This window comes from Felis catus, chromosome A1 (genome assembly GCF_018350175.1).
Source record: "Felis catus isolate Fca126 chromosome A1, F.catus_Fca126_mat1.0, whole genome shotgun sequence".
Lineage (NCBI taxonomy): Eukaryota > Metazoa > Chordata > Mammalia > Carnivora > Felidae > Felis > Felis catus.
The window spans coordinates 86,167,623-86,187,794 of record NC_058368.1 but is presented as its reverse complement, the minus strand read 5'-3'; the positions used below and the strand labels follow the sequence as shown (position 1 = coordinate 86,187,794).

The 20,172-nt window shown below is 35.4% G+C and overlaps 1 protein-coding gene across 1 annotated transcript in view; it reads right to left on the bottom strand.

Moving 5' to 3' along the window:
- Nucleotides 1–20,172, bottom strand: part of LOC109500764 (erythroid membrane-associated protein-like) — a 76,913-nt gene that overhangs the window by 8,504 nt on the left and 48,237 nt on the right. The window contains exon 4 of the mRNA XM_045061216.1: nucleotides 5,128–5,148. Within this exon, the coding sequence (XP_044917151.1) occupies nucleotides 5,128–5,148 (21 nt within the window). The remainder of the gene's footprint in view (nucleotides 1–5,127; nucleotides 5,149–20,172) is intronic.

The following is a 20,172-nucleotide window of genomic DNA, read 5'->3' as shown; positions in this document are numbered from 1 at the left end:
TTTTACACAGGCTGTACACAAACATGTACAGACTTTTAAGACCTGTTTATTTAGTTCAGTGTATATCTCAGAGTAGATTGTCCTAGCTTTCCTTTTTCTTTTCTTTTTTTTTTTCACCACTAACCATATAATCTGTTCTCTACCTTCAAGAAAATAACATTTTTGAATTGAAAATCTTGTCACTGTACCCCTTTTTAGAATTTATATGATTTCCTTATTTTCTTGGATAATATTCAAAATTCTTAGAGAGCATTCAAAATTCTTAGAATGGTAAGGAGATGTTGCATTTACCAGCCTTTGCCTACGTATAGCCTTGTCTAGGTTTTCAGAACCAGAGGCACCTGGCTAATATTGTCTCTTCTAATGGAACCACAGGCTCACCTCCCCTCAGAGTTTAGTGCATGTTGTGCTTTCTGCTTTACATGTGGTAGTTCTCTCTTTGATCTACCTGTCCTTTTCAATATCTCCAGCCTCTTCTGCATTGACCTTCTTTAGCAAATCTAGAACCTCATGTCTAAGCCCAGTCCAACTGTTGTACTATCCATGGTATCATTAACCCTCCTCCATAACAAATATTAGAATATTTGTTTTTTATTTATTATTTAAATGTGGAATTTGTATCATTCTTACAGCAACTTCCATAAAGAAAGATAGTCCTTTTGTCTCATTGTTTCTTAAGCACTGACTGTAAAATAGTCAGTTAATTACTATATATACAAAAGACAAATGACCTCACTGAATGGCACTGAACATAAGACCTGAGTTCCAGCGCTAATGGCACACATGGATTCATCTTGTTCTTCTGTATTTATGCCTAAAACTTTGTCTTATGAATAGTTATGTTCACTTTTTAAAGTAGCAGGAAGATACTTTACTTGTTTCGAAAACTTTTAGGTCACACATGGGGTGCCTGGAATTTGTTCTTTAATAATAATGAAAGAACATCAATATTGGAATATTGATATGGGATATTCAAACACTGCTTCAATCAAATATAAATATCACTTACCGTTCTTTTTTTCTATGTTCCCTATTTAAAGAAATAAAGAAAGAAAATGTTTGTTAGAATGTGTCCTCTTATCCCTATTCATGGAATATCTGTCCTATTATTTGGTCTCAATTTGAAAGCAGAGACCCTGAGAACAAAGACTTAATGATCCAGTGTATATGTGTGACACAGAGAGAGATAGTTATTTCCTGAATAATAATAATAATAATAATAAACACAAACTAAATACATACTGTTTGACTTGTAAATGTGTTTATGTAGATATAAAATAGGATATTAAAAGTGATCTCTTTTGGATGATGTCTCAAATTTGAGAATATAAGTGCCAAGGACCTACAAATTCTACCCATTCTTTCCAGGATAAGAGGGAAGTCTGAAAGTGGCCTTCAGACCCTCATTTTATCACACTTCATTTACAATACCTGGCAGCTGATGAGAAGGAAATGAAGTGGGGGGGGGGCTTCTGAGAAAGGAGGATTTACTGAAATGGAGGGTTTGGTTTACCTTACTTTGCATTAAAGATGTGGTATATTTGGCATACTCAGCTCTAGCAATATATCCTTTATTTGAGCAACCATAAAAACTTAAGGTGTCTGTCTTGGATTTTTAGAAATAAGGAGGTACTTTCCCACTTCACACCTTAAAATGTTCCAAACTACAGGCTGTTTAGATGTACAGTCTTGGAAACATACCATGTTTATCTTACATTAATATAAACTTACTGCAGATTTGTCTTCCAGAATGAACGCCACATGGCTGCAGACTTAGGGTCGATTGGAATTTCAATGGATTGTACCCCCAACCACTTCGGGATAACCCATTTCTTTGAGTGTTTCAGAGAAGAGTCAGCAAAACTGTTCACAAGGCCTTTCTTGAGAATTTTCTTAAGTAGATAATAATATAGTATGTTTCTTGACATTACCAAATTTATTTAAACAAGTATATTTTCAATAGCTATTTATCAAACATTTGACCAAACGTGAGTATAGGGCCATAGTTATATGTAGCTTTATAACTGGTTTGTAGAATAACTTAGAAATCATCAAGTTTATGCAAAAAACAACCTTATTTAATCTCACTGTTAACGTTTCAAATAAATTTCCCAGAATTATTTTTTCATGTCTATTTTGAGTATTAAATTGTTCAGGCCATGCAATGGCCCATTTGCCTTCTGCCTCAGGTCTCCTACCTTCTCTCACCTCCCATGAAACTTGTGGTTCCTCCAGGAATGAGAACTGAAGGTGGAGTGGAGTGGGAGTTTGTGTAAAGGAAGGAGAAAAACTTGTCTCACATGAGGGTCATCTGCGTGCTTAGATGTTCAAATTATCACTTTCTTTTGGAGAGGATTTTGGCAGATTCCTTAAGGTCCTCCCTGTCAATTCCCACATGAACGATAGCCTTTCATGGGAGAAGAGTACTTAGTAACTCTCTTAGGAAGTGTTCCCTCCACATCACTCTCTTGAGGTCACATAGAGCCTAACTGAAAGTCTCATGCCAAATATATTTCTAGGCATCTCCAGGATAAGATTCTTCACCTTGCGCCACTTGGCCCAGAGTTGCATGGCCAAAGACATGAGATTCAATTCAATATAGTATTAAGGAAATATAAGAAATTAATTTTGACATAAGTGTTTCTCCAAAAATTAGGTGTTATGTGATCTTTAAACCCTAGATCAGGAAATAAAACATTAGGTCTGTTTCCTAGCTAATATTTTATTTCATACATAATCTAGAAAAACAAGGAGCAAAACAATTTGACAAAGAAAAATATAAATACAAATAATTTTTTCCACTCAACAGATATTTGTGGACTGGCCGCCCTTAGCTCCGCATGGATCAGGCTCCCTCAGTAAAGGAGGACACATAGCTCTGACCTGTCACATGCACAGATCACCATGAAAAACAATAATGAGAGAATGCGTGGCTGTGGGATACCATAGACTACTCATATCCCTCTCTCAACTAGTGAGGGTTCACCAGGTTCCCACAGGAAAAACAGAGTTAATTAGGAAATGATTACAGAAATAAAATATTTCAGGAATAGAGAAAAACAAGTACAAAGGTACAGAGACCAAATTACCATTAAAAAATATCCTAAAAACAAGGCCAAGAATAAAGAAAAATCAAAACAAAAATATGCATATGGTATATCAAAGCTTATGCATATCACATTTTTTAAATTTTATATATCATATAGAAAAATGCAAAGTCTTTAAAAGTGCCCAATATTGATGGTGATATATTTGATTGGCATCCTATTGTATAAAATAGAATTAGCATTAATCGTTATTTAATAATATAGATTCAGATATTAGAAGAAACCAATATGAAGATCAAAATTCAGGTATTAATTTGTATTTAAGAAGTAATAGTAGAAAAATCATAAAGGAATATCTGAACACCTTATTGAGACTGTAAAAAACAAAACAAATAATAAACAGGAGAAAGATTTCAACAAAGATGCCACATTGTGACTCTTTTAAAATGCAAATCATGTATAGAACTTATAATTTATAATGTTACAAAATACAAAATAGTTTCAACTTATGACTAATCATATATAGAGAAACCGCTTAAAAGAGAGACCATTTAAAAAATAGTTTATGATATGGAATCAATTGCTAAATTTTAGTTGACCAATATACTTTTCTATGATGTCTGCCGCTAAAATTTAAACAAATACTACTCACCTTTCTGTTCACGTAAGAGCTCTGTGTAAAAACAAATATATAATAAAGAATTCAACAAAGTATATATGGAAGAATTTCTAAAGAAACAGACTTTACTCAAATCTTTCAACATCTGACTTGGTAAAATATTAGGCAAGTAGGTGAAAATTAAAAGCTAGAGAAGAAAAAAAAATAAAAAAGAAGGCATTGTGTACATTATCTCAAATAGATAATTTCTAAGAGACTGCATAGTATCATGAAATATGCTCATAACTCCATCATCTACGGTCTCCTTTCTCCAAGAACTAAGTCAGTCCATTCTGTTCCATCTGCTGATTGTGTGGATGTCATCCTAGAATATTTCCCAAGCAAAGTTCATCCAGATTATACATGGGGTTTGAACCACAAGAGACTGGGACAAGATCAGTGAGCCTTTGAGAGGAGAATATATCCAGAGCCAGAAACAACCTGAAACAGCTAATTAGTCTTTATTGCTCATCCCAAGAAGAAATCCTGGGCATTGAAAGACATAATTTTCCTCTAATGCTTCATCTAGGAGCATAGTCTGATGATAACACAAACAGCAATTTCTACTTTGGAAACTGGTGTGTGGTACATGAGGAAAATTTTTTAAATTTGAGTGGGTCAGAATAGGTAAGAAAGAATCCTCAAGACATGAGGAAATTTTGAAAATGCAGAAGAGAAAAAAAATGTTCTCCAAGTACATTTTATACAAGCTTCCTTTTCTCAATTCCAGTGAAAGTGGGTTAGCAAGTAAAACATGCACTTCAAACAAACAACAAAAAGTGAGAATAGCTAACATTAGTAGAGATTTGGATAGTAGACAAGGCTGTGCTGTGCATTGAAATGTAGCACCCTGTACCTTTTCAGTATATCTGGTAGATTTAACTGCAGACCTTCCTTTAGTATTTTCCTCAAGTATTACCCAGTTTCTCCTCTCTGTAGAATCAAAGCAACATTTGCAAACTTCAAGGGATTAGACACAGCATGACCTAATAGAGCTCATGGACACTTGAACAACCTAATTAAGAAAAAATGAGGGGCGCCTGGGTGTCTCAGTCGGTTGAGCATCCAACTTTGGCTCAGGTCATGATCTCGTGGTTTGTGAGTTCGAGCCCCGCGTCAGGCCCTGTGCTGACGGCATGGAGCCTGGAGCCTGCTTCAGATTCTGTGTCTCCTCCTATCTCTGCCTCTCACCTGCTCATGCTCTGTCTCTCTCTGTCTCTCAATAATAAAGTAAAAACCTTTAAAATTTTTTTAAAAAAGAAAAAAAAATGAAAGGAAATGCACAATCCCAAATTCCAAAGTGGTATTTATATACTTATATCTTTACCAAGTGTTTTTCTCTTAAAACTTTCCTTCAAAAAAGGCCTGACTTTTTATACCGTGATCAATATGATATACACAAGGAAATAATGAATGACTTACCATATTCTTTCCGGAGTTTACCTTTAAGAGGAAATACACAAATTAGAGTGAAACTAAAAATTCTGAGAGTTCACTGCTCTGTGAAGGTGATGCAGTTTATTACAGATGGAGGTTGGAAACTATATTTTGTATCTGTGAGCCATGTGTTGTGCAGCTGGATAACAAGTAAATACAAGTTTCATCCTCATAGAGCTTATTCACAGAGTTTTGAGAACCTGTACTATGATTCAGAGAGGTCTGAGTCATGACCCTCTAACACTGCCCAGGATGATATTCTCTCGAGAATAGTGGACCTGTTGGGTATTTAGTAGTTCTGAACTGTCTTACATTAAAATATCCCCAAAGGACAACACTGTAACAAGTATTGCCAAATGCTTTTAAAATTTTTCAAACTGTTTGAATAAATCTCTTTCTGACACTATTAACTACATTTATAACAGTTGGAGGAGGTCATTCAAAGAGAATGAGAGTAAAGTATGTATCTCCAAAATCATATCTCTATGCTTAGGAGAGTGCAAAATGTTATTATCTTAAACCCTTGTTCACACAGCAAGATTTTTTTTTTTAACTGAAGCATAATTGACCGGATATACTTTATTAGTTTCCACTACCAAAAGGTAGTGATTGAATATTTATGTTTTATGAAATCATGAGCAAATTGAGTCTAGTTATTATTGACCGCCATACAAATATAATAGAATAGTATTGACTATATTCCCTATGCTGTACATTATATACCCATTTTTAATTTTATTTTTTAGTTTTTTTTTAATATGAAATTTATTGTCAAATTGGTTTCCATACAACACTCAGTGGTCATCCCAACAGGTACCCTCCTCAATACCCATCACTCAACCTCCCCTCCCTCCTACCCCCCATGAAACCCTCAGTTTGTTCTCAGTTTTTAAGTCTCTTATGTTTTGGGTCCCTCCCTCTCTAACTTTTTTTTTTCCTTCCCCTCCCCCATGCTAAGTGAAGTAAGTCATACAGAGAAAGACAGATACCATATGTTTTCACTCTTATGTGGATCCTGAGAAACTATACCCGTTTTCTAAATATATTTTGTTACTGAGAGATAGCACCTGTTATTTCCCTTTACTCATTTCATTTATTCCCCCACCAATATCCTCTATAACAACCATCAGTTATTCTCTGCATCTAAAACCACAGTTTGTTTTGTTCTGTTCCTTAGTTTGTTTTAATTTTTATTTGTATTAAAAAATAATGTTTATTTATTTTTGAGAGCGAGAGAGAGAGAGAGAGAGAGAGCACAAGTGTGGGCAGGGAGGAGAAAGAGAGGGAGATACAGAATCCAAAGAAGACTCCAGGCTCTGAGATGTCAGCACAGAACCCAAACTAGGGCTCGGACTCACAAACCAAGAGATTATGACCTGAGCAGAAGTCAGACGTTCAATCAACTGAGCCACCCAGGTGTCTCTGTTTTGATTTTTAGATTCCACATGCAAAAGAAATCATATGGTATTTGGCTTTCTTCATCTGAACTATTTCACTTAGCATAGTACTATCTAGGTACATCCATACTGTCTCAAATGGCAATATCTCATTCTTTCTTAATTCATTTTATGGCTAAGTAATATTCCATTATATAGATATAAACATATATATGTATACACACACTATGTTTTATTTATCCATTCAACAATCATTGGACATTTATGTTTCTTCCATATCTTGGCTATGTAAGTAATGTTGTAATAAACATAGAAATGCTTTTTAAATTTGTGTTTTTAATTTTTAGATAATTACCTTGTACTGGAATTACTGGATAATGTGATAATTCAATTTTATTTATTTTGAATATCCTCAAGCAGTTTTCAATAATGGCTGCACCAATTTATATTCCCAACAGTTCACATTATCCCCTTTCCACATATTTACGACTTGTTGTTTCCTGTCCTTTTGATATTAGTCATGGTGATAGATGTGAGATTATATATTACTGTGGCTTTGATATATATTTTCCTAATGGTTAGTGATGTTTAGCATATTTTCCTGTAACCATTGTATATCTGTACGTCTTTTTTGAAAATTCCAGTCAGATATTTGCCCATTTTTAAATTGGGTTGCTTGAGTTTTTCATATTGAATTGTATGAGTTTGTTATATATTTTCATAGTGAATCCCTTATTAGATACATAATTTGAAAATATCTATTCCCATTAAGTGGGTTGTGTTTTCATTTTGTTAATAGTTACATTGGCTGTGAAAAAAATTGTTTGATATGGTCCTAATAGTTTGTTTTTGTTTTTGCTGTCCTTGCCTGAGGAACCAGATTCAAGTAAATATTGCTCAGACTTTTGTCAAAGAACTCACTGCTTATGTTTTCTTCTAAGACTTTTATGGTTTAGATACTACATTTATGTCTTCCCACCCACTATCAATTTACTTTTGTTTATGGTGTGAGAGTGGTCAAATTTCATTCTTTTGCAAGTATCTTTTTAGTTTTCTCAACATCGTTTATTGAATGGATAGTTTCCCCATTGTATATTCTTGCCTCTTTTGTCACTGAATAATTGTCCATATAAGTGAGGACTTATTTGGGGGCTATTCTGTTGTGCTCATGTATCTATTTATCCACATTTGTGCCAATAAAGTACTCTTCTCATTATTATAGCTTTACAGTACATTATGGTATACAGAAGGGTGATACCATGAGCTTTTCCTTCCTTTTCAAGGTTTCCTGCTTCAGAGCTAAGATGATTGCATAGTAGGAGAACTTTAAGCTTTTCTCATTACTTAAACAAAACTAGATGGCTGTCAAATCATTCTGAATACCTATGAAATTGACCTGAAGACTGACAGAACAACTTCACAACTAGAGGGAGAGAAAAGGCGACATTGAGGAAAGTAGGAAATGCAAAGACATGGTTTGGGGGAGGCATGGATCCTGGGCACTGTGGAAGGGAGGGACCCCTGGTTGCAGAGAAAGACAAGAGAGAGAGAGACAGAGACAAAGACAGAGACAGAGAGAGAGAGAGAGAGAGAGGATTATGCAGGGGAATGCCCAAGGAGGACACTCCCTCAAAGCCATTGACTGGGAATAACAAAGGAGCTTATTTCCTAGAATTTTTTTTTTTTTTTTTTTTTTAATCCAGTAGGGCTTAAAGCCTGGAGTTGTGTTTTTTTTTTTTTTTTTTTTTTTTTAATTTTTTTTTTCAACGTTTATTTATTTTTGGGACAGAGAGAGACAGAGCATGAAGAGACGGGGGAGGGGCAAAGAGAGAGGGAGACACAGAATCGGAAACAGGCTCCAGGCTCTGAGCCATCAGCCCAGAGCCCGACGCGGGACTCGAACTCACGGACCACGAGATCGTGACCTGGCTGCAGTCGGACACTTAACCGACTGCGCCACCCAGGCGCCCCAAAGCCTGGAGTTTTTAACGTCAGGAGGCTTAACTGGGATACAGAACAAAAAGTACTGTCCTACTCCTGTGGACAAGACAGGCAAACACCACAAGGGCAGGTGGCTTGGCTGGAGGAATGCTTGGGGAATACAAGTAGGGACTGTTATTCTTCTTGGAGCACTTGAGTGGCAGGTGGCATTCATAGGGACCCCTCTACAGGGACAAAAGTTTCAGAATGTTCCACTTCCCTCCCACACCATTGATAATAATTACAAAGCCTTCTGTCAAAGGCAGCTCAACCCTGACACTGTCTTCCTAGCCTGTGATTGCCCTTATCAGCAAAACCTGCATCAGTCTCAGTGAGATGAAACCCTCTTCCAGAAGACCAGTGCAGCCCCTGCCCAAACCATGTCCCTAAAGTCTGTTGTTTTCAAAGTTGGGAGCCTTTCCTGGAATGGACCCTGCAATGCTCATTGCTAGAAGACAGGCAAACTACCTAGGGACGGACAGCATGGAAATGAGAATCTGAAAAACACAGGGAACACACAGAGGGGAGATTATTCACTCTTCAATGAGTGCTTCTCTGAGAGCAGCAGACACAAGAACCCCTCACTGGAAACAAAGGAGTTGGTTGGTGATATCTGTCTCCCTCACCACTCAGTATAAACACAGAACAACCTTTAGTAAATACACAGTGCTGAGACTGGCTGCCTACCTTGCTTACACCAAGTCTCACACCCCTGTGCTCTGCCAATATTTCCATTCCCTGTCAAGTGTGCCTCAGTCCCAGCAAGGCAGGTTCCTTCCTCAGTGGACCGACAGAAATGCTGTCCACACCGTGTCTCCCAACCACAGTGTCCTGCAAGGCTTCAGTTCTACTGGAAGTCACATCAGCTATCATATAATAAGCAGACCAGAGCATACCTAGTTAAAATTTGCCACACTCTGGCAACAAAAACTCAAAAAGTAGGGATTGAGGGAACATACATCAAAAAAATAATGGCCATATATGAAAGACCCATAGTTAACATCATCTCACTAGAGAAAAATTGAAAGATTTTCATCTACAGTCAGGAACAAAACAGGGATATCCATTCTCATCACTGTTATTTGACACTGAAAGTACAAGCCTCAGCAATCAGACAGTTAAAGAAATAAAAAGCATCCAAATAGATAGGGAAAAAGTCAGTCTTTCACTACTTGCAGATTAAATGATATAGACAACCCAAAAGACTCCATGAAAAAATTCCTAGAAATGATACAGGAATCCAATAAAACCATAGGATACACAATCAATGTACAGAAATCTTGTACAGAAGTACAATGTATAGAAATGTGCAGAAATGTTGAATTCCTAATACATCAACGATGAAGCAGCAGAAAAAGAAACTAAATAATTGATCCTATTTATAATTGCACCAACAACCATAAGATACCTAGGAATAAACCTAACCAGAGAGGTGAATGATTTGTAATCTAAAAACTACAAAATGCTGATGAAAGATATCGAAGAAGACACAAGGAAATGGGAAAAAATTTCTATGGTTATGGTTATAATGAATCCATACTGTTAAAATGCCTCAGCATTTTAGAATGCATAAGCATTCTATGTTGTAAAAAGATGTTGAGAATGGACATACTTGTCATGTTCTGAACGTGGAGGAAAAGTTTTCAGCTTTTCACTATTAAGTATAATGTTAGCTGTGGGTTCTCAAGTAATCAATCTAAACTTACTGCTAAAGGAGCTAGAAAGGGAAAGGACAACCAAAAATGCTACTGAAAATGAAGATTAGAGCAGAGGTAAATGAAATAGAGACAAAAGTTGAAAATATAAATGAAACCAAGAGCTGTTTCTTTGAAAAGTTAGACAAAATTGGTAAATTTATAGCCTGGTTTATCAAGAAAAAAAAAAAAGAGAGGACACAATAAATAAAATCAGATAATGGAAAAAAAACAAAGCAGGTTTGCAAAGATTATAAGAGAATATTATTTAAAAAAATGCCAACAAATTGGACAACCTAGAAAAAAATAGGTAAATTCCTAGAAAGATACCAAGTTCCAAAACTTGATCAGGAAAAATAGAAAATTTGAAAAGCCACTTAATAATAATAAAATTAGTAATTAATAAACTTTTAACAAACAGGAGTCCAGGACTAATGGTGTCACTGGTAAGTTCTACCAAACATCTAAAGCAGCATTAATACCTATTCTTCTGAAACTATATTAAAAAATAGAATATGGAAGAAAGCATTCAAATTCTTTCTATGAGGTTAGCATTACCCTGAGACCAAACCAAAGGTACAGAAAAACAGAACAAAACAAAATACTAAAAATAAACAAAAACAAACAAACAAAAAACAAACAAAAAACAAAAATACAACTACAGGCTAGTATCTATGATGAACATGCATGAAAATTACCAAAAAAATATATATTAGCAAAGCCAAATTCAACAATACATTAAAAAAATCACTAACCATGATCAAGTAGTAATTATTTCAGGGATGCAAGCATGTTTTCACCATTCACATACCAATCAATGTGATTAATGTCATTAATAAGAGAAAGGATAAAAAACATATGATCATCTCACTAGAGGAAGAAAAAGGATTTGTCAAATTACGACATTCCTTCCTGATAAAAACTCTCAACAAAGTGGATTTAGAGGGAAAATATCTCAACATAATAATGGTGATATATAAAAAATTCAATCTAACATCATACAATAGTGAAAAACTGAAATCTTTCCCTCTAAGTTTTGAATATGACAGGGATATTCAGTCTTACCACTTTTATTCCTCATAGTAGTTGCTGAAAATCCTAGCTGCCACAATTAGACAATAATAATAATAATAATAGTATATTCAAATTGCAATGACACAAGCAAATGGAAAAATGTATTATGCTTGCTTTTTAGAATAATTTATATATTTAAAATGTCCATCCTACCTAAAGCAACCTAAAGTTTCAGTACAAATCCAACAAAATGCCAATAACATCTTTTAAAATAACTTGAACAAATAATCCTAAAACTTCTATGGAATCACAGAAAAAAAAAACTTGTATAACTAATGAAATCTTGATTTCAGAACAAAGATAATGGAATCACAATGGCAGATTTAATGATAGACTACAAACTGCAGTAATCAAGGCAGTATAGTACTAACACAAAAATAGACACATAGATCAATAGAATAGGATACAGAGCACAGAAATAAGCCCACATGTATATAGTCAACCTATGACAGAAGATGCAAGAATATATGAGAAAACAAGGTTTTTCAACAAGTGGTGTTGAGAAAACTGCACAGGTATATGTGAAAGAATGAAACTGGACCACTTTCTTACACAATACACAAAAATACAATAAATATGGATTGATGATCTAAATGTGAGACCTGAAGTCATAAAGCTTCTAAAAGAAAACAGAGGCAGTAATCTCTTGGTCATTAATTTAGCATCATATTTATGAACATATTGCCCCAGGAAAGGAAAAATAAAAGCAAAAATAAAGTACTGGGACAACACTAAGGTAAAAATTCTTCAACAGAAAAGGAAGTCATCAACAAAATATAAAGGCAAATCCTTGAATGAGAGAAGTTTGCAAATAATATATCCAAGAAGAGGTTAATATCCAAATATGTAAAGAATTTATACAGCATGAACAATACCAAAAACAATCTGATTTAAAAATGGGCAGAGGACCTGAATAGACATTTTTTTCTAAAGAAAACAAACAGATTGTCAACATATACTTGATAATATATTCAACATTAGTAATTATAAACAATTTACAAATCAAAAACACCCTAAGATTATCACCTTACACTTGTTCAAATGGCTGGTTCCAAAAAGACAAGAAATAACATAGATGACGAGGGGGTAAAGGGAACTCTCAGACACTGTTGGTGGGAATGTAACCTGGTGGAGCCATTGGGGGAAACAGTATGGAGATTGTGCAAAAATTTAAAAATAGAAACACCATATGATCCATAAATCCACCACTGGGTATTTACCTCCCAAAATGAAAATGCTGTTTTTTTTTAATTTGAGTTTCAAGTCTTTACTTAAATTCCAGTTAGTTGAAATACAGTGCAGTATTGGTTTCAGAAGTAGAATTTAGTCATTCATCGGTTCTATAGATACCCGTTACCCATCACAACCAGTGCCCTCATTAATACCCATCACTCATTTAACCCATTGGTCAGCCCACCTTCCCTCCAGCAACCCTCAGTTTGTTGTCTACTTAAGAATCAGTTTTATGGTTTGCCTCTCTCTCTTTTCCCTTCATGTGTTCATTTGTTTTGTTTCTTAAATTCCACATTTGAATGAAATCATATGGTGTGTGTCTTTCTCTGAATGACTTATTTCACCTTGCATGATAATCTCTAGCTACATCCATGACTTCCCAAATGGCAAGATTTCATTCTTTTTTTTTCTATTGCTGAGTAATATTCCATTATACACACACACACACACACACACACATTACATTATACATTACATTACATATACATTATGTATATGTATATTTTTTTCACATGTTCATTATTGATTCATCAGTTTATGGGAATTTGAGCGCTTTTTTTTTTTGCAAATTTGCATAGTTTGGATATATTAGATAATGCTTCTAAACACAACAGATGCATGTACGCCTTTAAATCAGTATTTTTTGTATCCTTTGGGTAAATACTTAGTAGTGCAATTGCTAGATCTTATGGTAGTTCTATTTTTAACTTTTTGAGGAATTTACATACTGTTTTCCAAGTGGTTCAACCAGTTTGCATTCCCATCAACAGTGTAAGGGGGTTCCCCTTTCTGTGTATCCTTGCCAACATCTGTTTTTTCCTGTGTTGTTAATTCTGGCCCTTCTCACTGGTTTGAGGTGATATTTAATTTTACTTTTGATTTGTGTTTCCTTATTGATGAGTGATATTGACCATCTTTTCTTGCTTCTCTTAGCCATTAACACCTTTCTTTAGAAAAAAAGTGTATATTCATATCATTTGCCCATTTTTTAACTGTATTATTTGTTGTTTTGATGGAGTTTTAAAAGTTCTTCATCTATTTTGGATAATAACCCTTTACCAGATATGTCAATTGTAAATATCTCCTCCTATTCCAAATGTCTCCTTTTAGTTTGATTGTTTTCTTCACTGTAGAGAGGCTTTATCTTGGTAAATTTCCAATAGTTTGTTTTTGCTTTTGTTTTCCTTGCCTCTGGAGAAACAGCTAGTAATGGCCAATGTGAAAGAGGTTACTGCCTGTTTTCTCCTCTAGGATTTCAATGATTTCCTCACTAACATTTATGCATCTTACCCTCTTTTAATTTACTTTTGTGTATGGTATTCAGAGTGGTCCTTTTCCTTCTTTAGCCTCTTGCTTTCAAGTTTTCCCAACATCATTTGTACAAGAGACTGTCTTCTTCACATTGGATATTCTTTCCTATTTTGTCAAAGATAAGTTGCCCATATAATTGTGGGTCCATTTCCGGGTTTTCTATTCTTTTCCATTGATGTATGGGTCTGTTGTAGTGCCAGTATCATATTGTCTTGATCATTACAACTTTGTAATATAACTTGAAGTCTGGAATTATGATGTCTCCAGCTTTTCTTTTCATTTTCAAGGTTGTTTTTGCTATTCCAGGTCTTCTGTGGTTCCATAAATTCTTAGAAATATTCCATCTCTCTGAAAAATGCTGGTGCATTTTGTTAGGGTTTGCATTAAATATGGCAATTTTTTGGTAGTATAGACATTTTGACAATTTTCTATATTCAGTATCATGTTGTCTGCAAATAGTGAGTATTTGACTTCTTTGTTGCCAATTTTGATGCTTTATATGTCTTTTTGTCATCTGATATCTCAGGCTAGAATTTCTAGTAGTATTTTTAATAACTGCTGAGAGTGGGTATTACTGTCATGCTCCTGTATCATGGAGGAAAACCTCTCAGTTTTTCTCCATATCAGATGATATTAGCTGTGTGCCTTTTCCTTATGGCCTTTATGATGTTGCAGCATGTTCCCTCTATCTCTACTTTATTGAGGTTTATGTTTTTTTTAAATATTTGATGCTGTACTTTGTTAAATTCTTTTTCTGCATCCATTTAGAGGAATGTATTGTCCCTATTCTTTATTTTGTTAACGTGGTGTATCATGTTGATTGATTTTGCAAATATTGAACCACACTTGCAGCCCAGGAATAAATCCCACTTGATCATGGTGAATAATTCTATTAATGTACCTTAGATTCAATTTTCTACTTGAGGGATATTGTTGAGGGATATTGGCCTTTAATTTTCCCTGTTTGTGGGATTTTTATCTGGTTTTGGAATCACAATAATGCTGGCCTCATAGAATGAGTTTGGAAGTTTTCTTTCTGTTTCTATTTTTTGGAACATTTTTAGAAAAATAGGTATTAAGTCTTCTGTACATTTTTGTTGAAATTCACTTGTGAAGACTCTTGCCCTGAACTTTTTTTGTTGGGGGATTTTTGATTAATGATTCCATTTTTGTTGTTGGTGGTGGTTATTGGTCTGTTCAAGTTTTCAATTTCTTTCCATTTAAATTTGGTAGTTTATATGTTTCTAGGAGTTTGTACATTTATACCAAGTTGCCCAGTTTCTTGACATATGATGTTTCATGACATTCTCTTATAATTGTATTAATGTAGTGTTTGTTGTGATCTCTCCTCCTTTATTGGTGATTTTATTTATTGAGGTCCTTTCTCTTTCTTTTTGATAAACCTGGCTAGGAGTTTATAAATGTTATTAGTTTTCTCAACCAGATCCTTTTCCCATTCGCCTGTTCTTTTTTTCCTCATTATTTTCTCTATCATAAATTTCTGCTCTAATCTGTCTTAATTCTCTTATTCTGCTGGTTTGAGGCTTTGTTTGTTGTTGTTTACATAGCTCTTTCAGGTGTAAGCTTAGTTTTTGTATTTGAGATTTTTCTTACTTCTTGAAGGAGGCCTCTATTACTCTATATTTCCCTTTTTCTACAGCTTATGCTTCATTCCAAAGGTCTTGGGCCATCTTGTTTTCATTATCATTTGTTTCTGTGTATTTTTTTTTTATTTCTTCTTTAATTCCCTGCTTGATCCATCCATTCCTGAGTAAGATGTCCTTTAACCTCCATGTATTTTTTTTTTAATTTTTTTTCAACGTTTATTTATTTTTGCGACAGAGAGAGACAGAGCATGAACAGGGGAGGGGCAAAGAGAGAGGGAGACACAGAATCGGAAACAGGCTCCAGGCTCTGAGCCATCAGCCCAGAGCCCGACGCGGGCTCGAACTCACGGACCGCGAGATCGTGACCTGGCTGAAGTCGGACGCTTAACCGACTGCGCCACCCAGGCGCCCCATAACCTCCATGTATTTTTGATGTTTCCATTTTTTTTTCTTGTGGTCGATTTCAAATTTCATGACATTGGGGTCAGAAAACATATATGTTATGATCTGAAAGTTTTTTGTACTTGTTGAGGCATGATTTGTGACAAAGTAGGTGATCTATTCTGGAAAATATCCCATGTGCACTTGAAAAACATGGTAATCTGATAGTTTAGGAAGAAATGTTTTGACTATATCTGTTAAGCCCATTTGGCTCAGGGTGTCACTCAAAGCTATTGTTTCCTTGTTGATGTTCTGCTCATATTATCTTTCCATTGCTGCAAGTGAATGTTAAATTCCTCTCCTATTATTTTATTATTACCAATTAGTTCCTTTATGTTTGTTATTAATTGTTTTATAAATTGCAGTGCTTTCCTTTTGGGTGCATAAATATTTACAATTGTTAGATTTTCTTGTTGGATAGCCTCCTTCATTATGATACAACGTTCTTCTTTATCTCATATTATAGTTTTCAGTTTAAAATGTAGTATGTCTGGGGGTGCCTGGGTGGCTCAGTCGGTTGGGCATCCAACTTCAGCTCAGGTCACGATCTCATGGTTTGTGAGTTCCAGCTCCGCATCAGGCTCTGCGCTGACAGCTCAGAGCCTGGAGCCTGCTTTGGATTCTCTGTCTCTGTCTCTGTCTCTCTCTGCCCCTCCCCCGCTCATGCTCTGTCTGTCTGTCTCTCTCTCAAAAAATAAATAAATGTTAAAAAAATTTTTTAAATGTAGTATGTCTGTTATAAATATTGCCAGTAAAGCTTTCTTTTGACATCTATTTGCATTGTAAATGTTTCTGCATCCCCTCACTTTCAGTTTGCTTGTGTCTTGAGGTCTAAAATGAGTCTGTTGTAGTCAGCATAAGTGTGTCTTTTTCTCTTACATATCCATTTTGACACACTGTTTTTTGATTAGATCATTTATTCAATTTACGGTGTATTTTTTTTCAGAATAATTATTGATATATCATAATCAATGGTCTTAGTGCTGTTGTAGTGATTGTTTTGTAATTATTTTGAGAGATACTCTCTGTGTCTTTCTAGTCTTCTTCCCATTAAAAGAGTTCCCTTTCGTAATTCTTGCAGGACTGGTTGAGAGTACTCTATTTGTTTTTGTTTCTCTGTGAAACTCTTTATCTCTCCTGTTCTGAATGATAGCCTTGCTGGATACCTTACTACTGATTGCAGATTTTTCCCATTCAGCACATTGAATATATCATGGAACCCTTTTCTGGCCTGCCAAGTGTCTGTGGAGAAAACTGCTGCTAACCTTATTGGTCTACCTTTATGAGTTAGTGACTTCTTTTTTCTTGTTGCTTTTAAGATTTTTTCTTTATATTTATATTTGCAAATTTAGACACAATATGTCTTGATTTTTACCTGCTTTTGTTCGTTTTGATGGAAGTTATATGTGCGTCCTGAATTTGGAAGTCTATTTCCTTCCCCAGATTGGGAGTCTTCAACTATAATTGTCTCAGATAAACCATCTGCCACCTTTTCTCTCTCTTCTTCTGGGACTGCTATTGTAAGAATGTCATTGCATTTAATGACATCACTGATTGCATATGTCTACTTTCATGGTTCAAAATTTTCCTTCTCTCTTTTGATCAGCTTCTTTATTTTCCATAAATCTATCCCCTTGTCACCTCTTCCTTCCTCTGCTTCTTTCATTCTTGTAGTCATTGAATCCAGTCAGTTTTGAATCTCCATTATTGCATGTTTCATTTCAGCATGATTGGTTTTAAGATCTTTTCTATTTGGGGTAATAGGCTCCCTGGTGTCTTCTATGCTTTTCTTAAGCATAGGTAGTATTCTTATAATTGTTGCTTCAAATTGCGAATCATGTATATTACCTATATCTGTTTCAAGTGGATCACTGGCTGTGACATTTTGCTGTACTTTTTTGGGGGAATGAGTTGGTCTGTCTTGACATTTTGTCTAAGTCTCTTTTCTTTTGTGTTAGGTACGTCTGTTATGTTTTGTGCTCCTGAGAGTAATGGCTTTATGAAGAGCAGGTCAAATCATGTCCAGAGACCCATGCTTCAAAATGTATCTGTGGTGTGGCACTCTGCTGCTGTTATGCATGCTCTATTCCTCAAGTTAGTCCTCTTGAGTTTCTCCTGCCAGCTGTGGGGAATGTATGGACCTTGGCCACAAGTTGTCAAATTTTAAATAGGTGTCCTCTAATCTACTTGTTAATGAGGATGTGAGTCTATTGCCCTTATACTTCCCCTTATACATGAATCTTTGCAGAACTCTATGATTGGTAGAGGTGGTGCATAAGAAGGATTCTGCTGGTCCTCTGGAGGGGACCTGCTTTGCTAGTCCTTTGACACACTTGCCAGAGAAAAGTAGTAGCAGTAGAATGCCGGACAGTGGGGCTGGGTGTAAACAACTGAAACAGCCAATGCTGTCACTGTGCTGTTTAATGAAGTTAATGAAGTTAGTTTATGCTGCAGGACAGAGGAGGAAAATTATCACTCCAGCTCCATTGTCCCCAGAATGGGTAGTTTCTGCTGTCTGCAGTCAGGGAAGCTCTCCCAGAAAAGCAGATAATTTCCCCTTTTGTGTGATAGTTTTTTCGAGGCTGCTGTTTTTACACTGTCTGTTTCTGGTTTTCCTGCCTGACTGGAGAAGCACATTGTGCTTTGTTTCTATCCTGGCCAAGCCAGCTGAGTTTTAAAATCCAAACTTTAGGGACCTGGTGTGGTGACAACATATATGATGTTACTTAGCTTTAAAAAAAATAATGAGATCATGCCATTTTCCAAAACATGCATTGTTCAAGAGGGTATTATGATAAGTGAAATAAGTCAGACAGACATGTACCATATAATTTCACTCTATGTGGAATCCAAAAATTCAAAACAAAAAACAAAAACAAAACAAAACAAAAAACAAGGAAACAAGGAAACAAGGAAAAGGCAAACTGTTAAACACAAACAATAAATTGTTGCCACACAGGTGGTGGGTGTGACAAGGGCACAATAAAAAGGATTAAGAATGCAAACATCTACTTATAAAATAAATAAGTCACAAAAATGAAACCTTCAACCTAAAGAATATAGTCAGTAATGGTATAATAGTGTATGGTGACAGACGGTGACTATACTTATTGTGGTGAATATTGAGCAAAGCATAGAAATGTCAAATAAATACGGTGTACACCTGAAAAAATTCAATAATCTAGGCTAAATTCAATTTAAAAAATACATTACAAAAAAAAAACACAAAACAGTATTTTCTTTCTATATGGAAAGCTGTCTCCAGAGATGGCACTTAAACTTCTACTGTGTCTAAAATATCCTACTTCCCAAGATGCCTGTGTATATGATTAAGCCCAGAACTCACAATTCAAAATTCCTGCAATAGGAATAGGTACTACTTGTCTTCAATCTCTGACTACCCCAGATTCACATTATCTTTTCAGCTCCAGGGGCCTGTCTCCCCAAGGGCCTAGACTCATTCAGCTAGACTGTGTCCTGGGAATAGGACTAGGAATAATGTTCAATATCTACATCTTACAGTATTGCACTCATTGTAACTAAATACAAGTACATGCATTTGTCCCAGTCCAAAGTGACAAAGAGAGTGTAATTTCAGTTTTCAAAAGTGCTCTGGTCTTTCTTAATGATGCAACACTTTTCAGTACTTAATAACTTTTTTCATTGATATTGTGATTTCTTTAATTTTTTAATGTTTATTTATTTTTGAGAGAGAGAGAGAGGAGGCGCAAATAGAGAAGGAGACACAGAATCCGAAGCAGGTTGCAGGCTTCAAGCTATCAGCACAGAGCTCGACTTGGGGCTGGAAGTCGTGAACCATGAGATCATAACCTGAGTCAAAGTCGACTCATGAACCATGATATCATGACCTAAGCCGAAGTCGGATGCTTAAACAACTGAGCCACTCAGGAACCTCGATATTATGATTTCTTAACCAAAGCAGAAGAATGCTACTTACCTTAGAAACAAGGCTTGGTTTACTCCTAGATATCTTACCACTTATTCTCAAATTGTAATACCAAAGGTTAAATGGCATCAATTTCCATGTTGCCTGGGAAGCTCCATGTCTTTTTCCTGGATTTGATCTGTTTCTTGTGCATTAATACTTTGTATTGTTTTAGTCCATCAGGTAATTATAAATAAAATTTAAATTCTAATGTTAATGGTTCTTAATAGTTTTGTAAATTATCAAGTAAATTTTGATACAGCCACATTCTTCATGGTGTGGCTCCTGGCTGCACAGCATTGGCATTTCTCATATGGGACCTTGTTAGAAATGACAATACTTGAGCC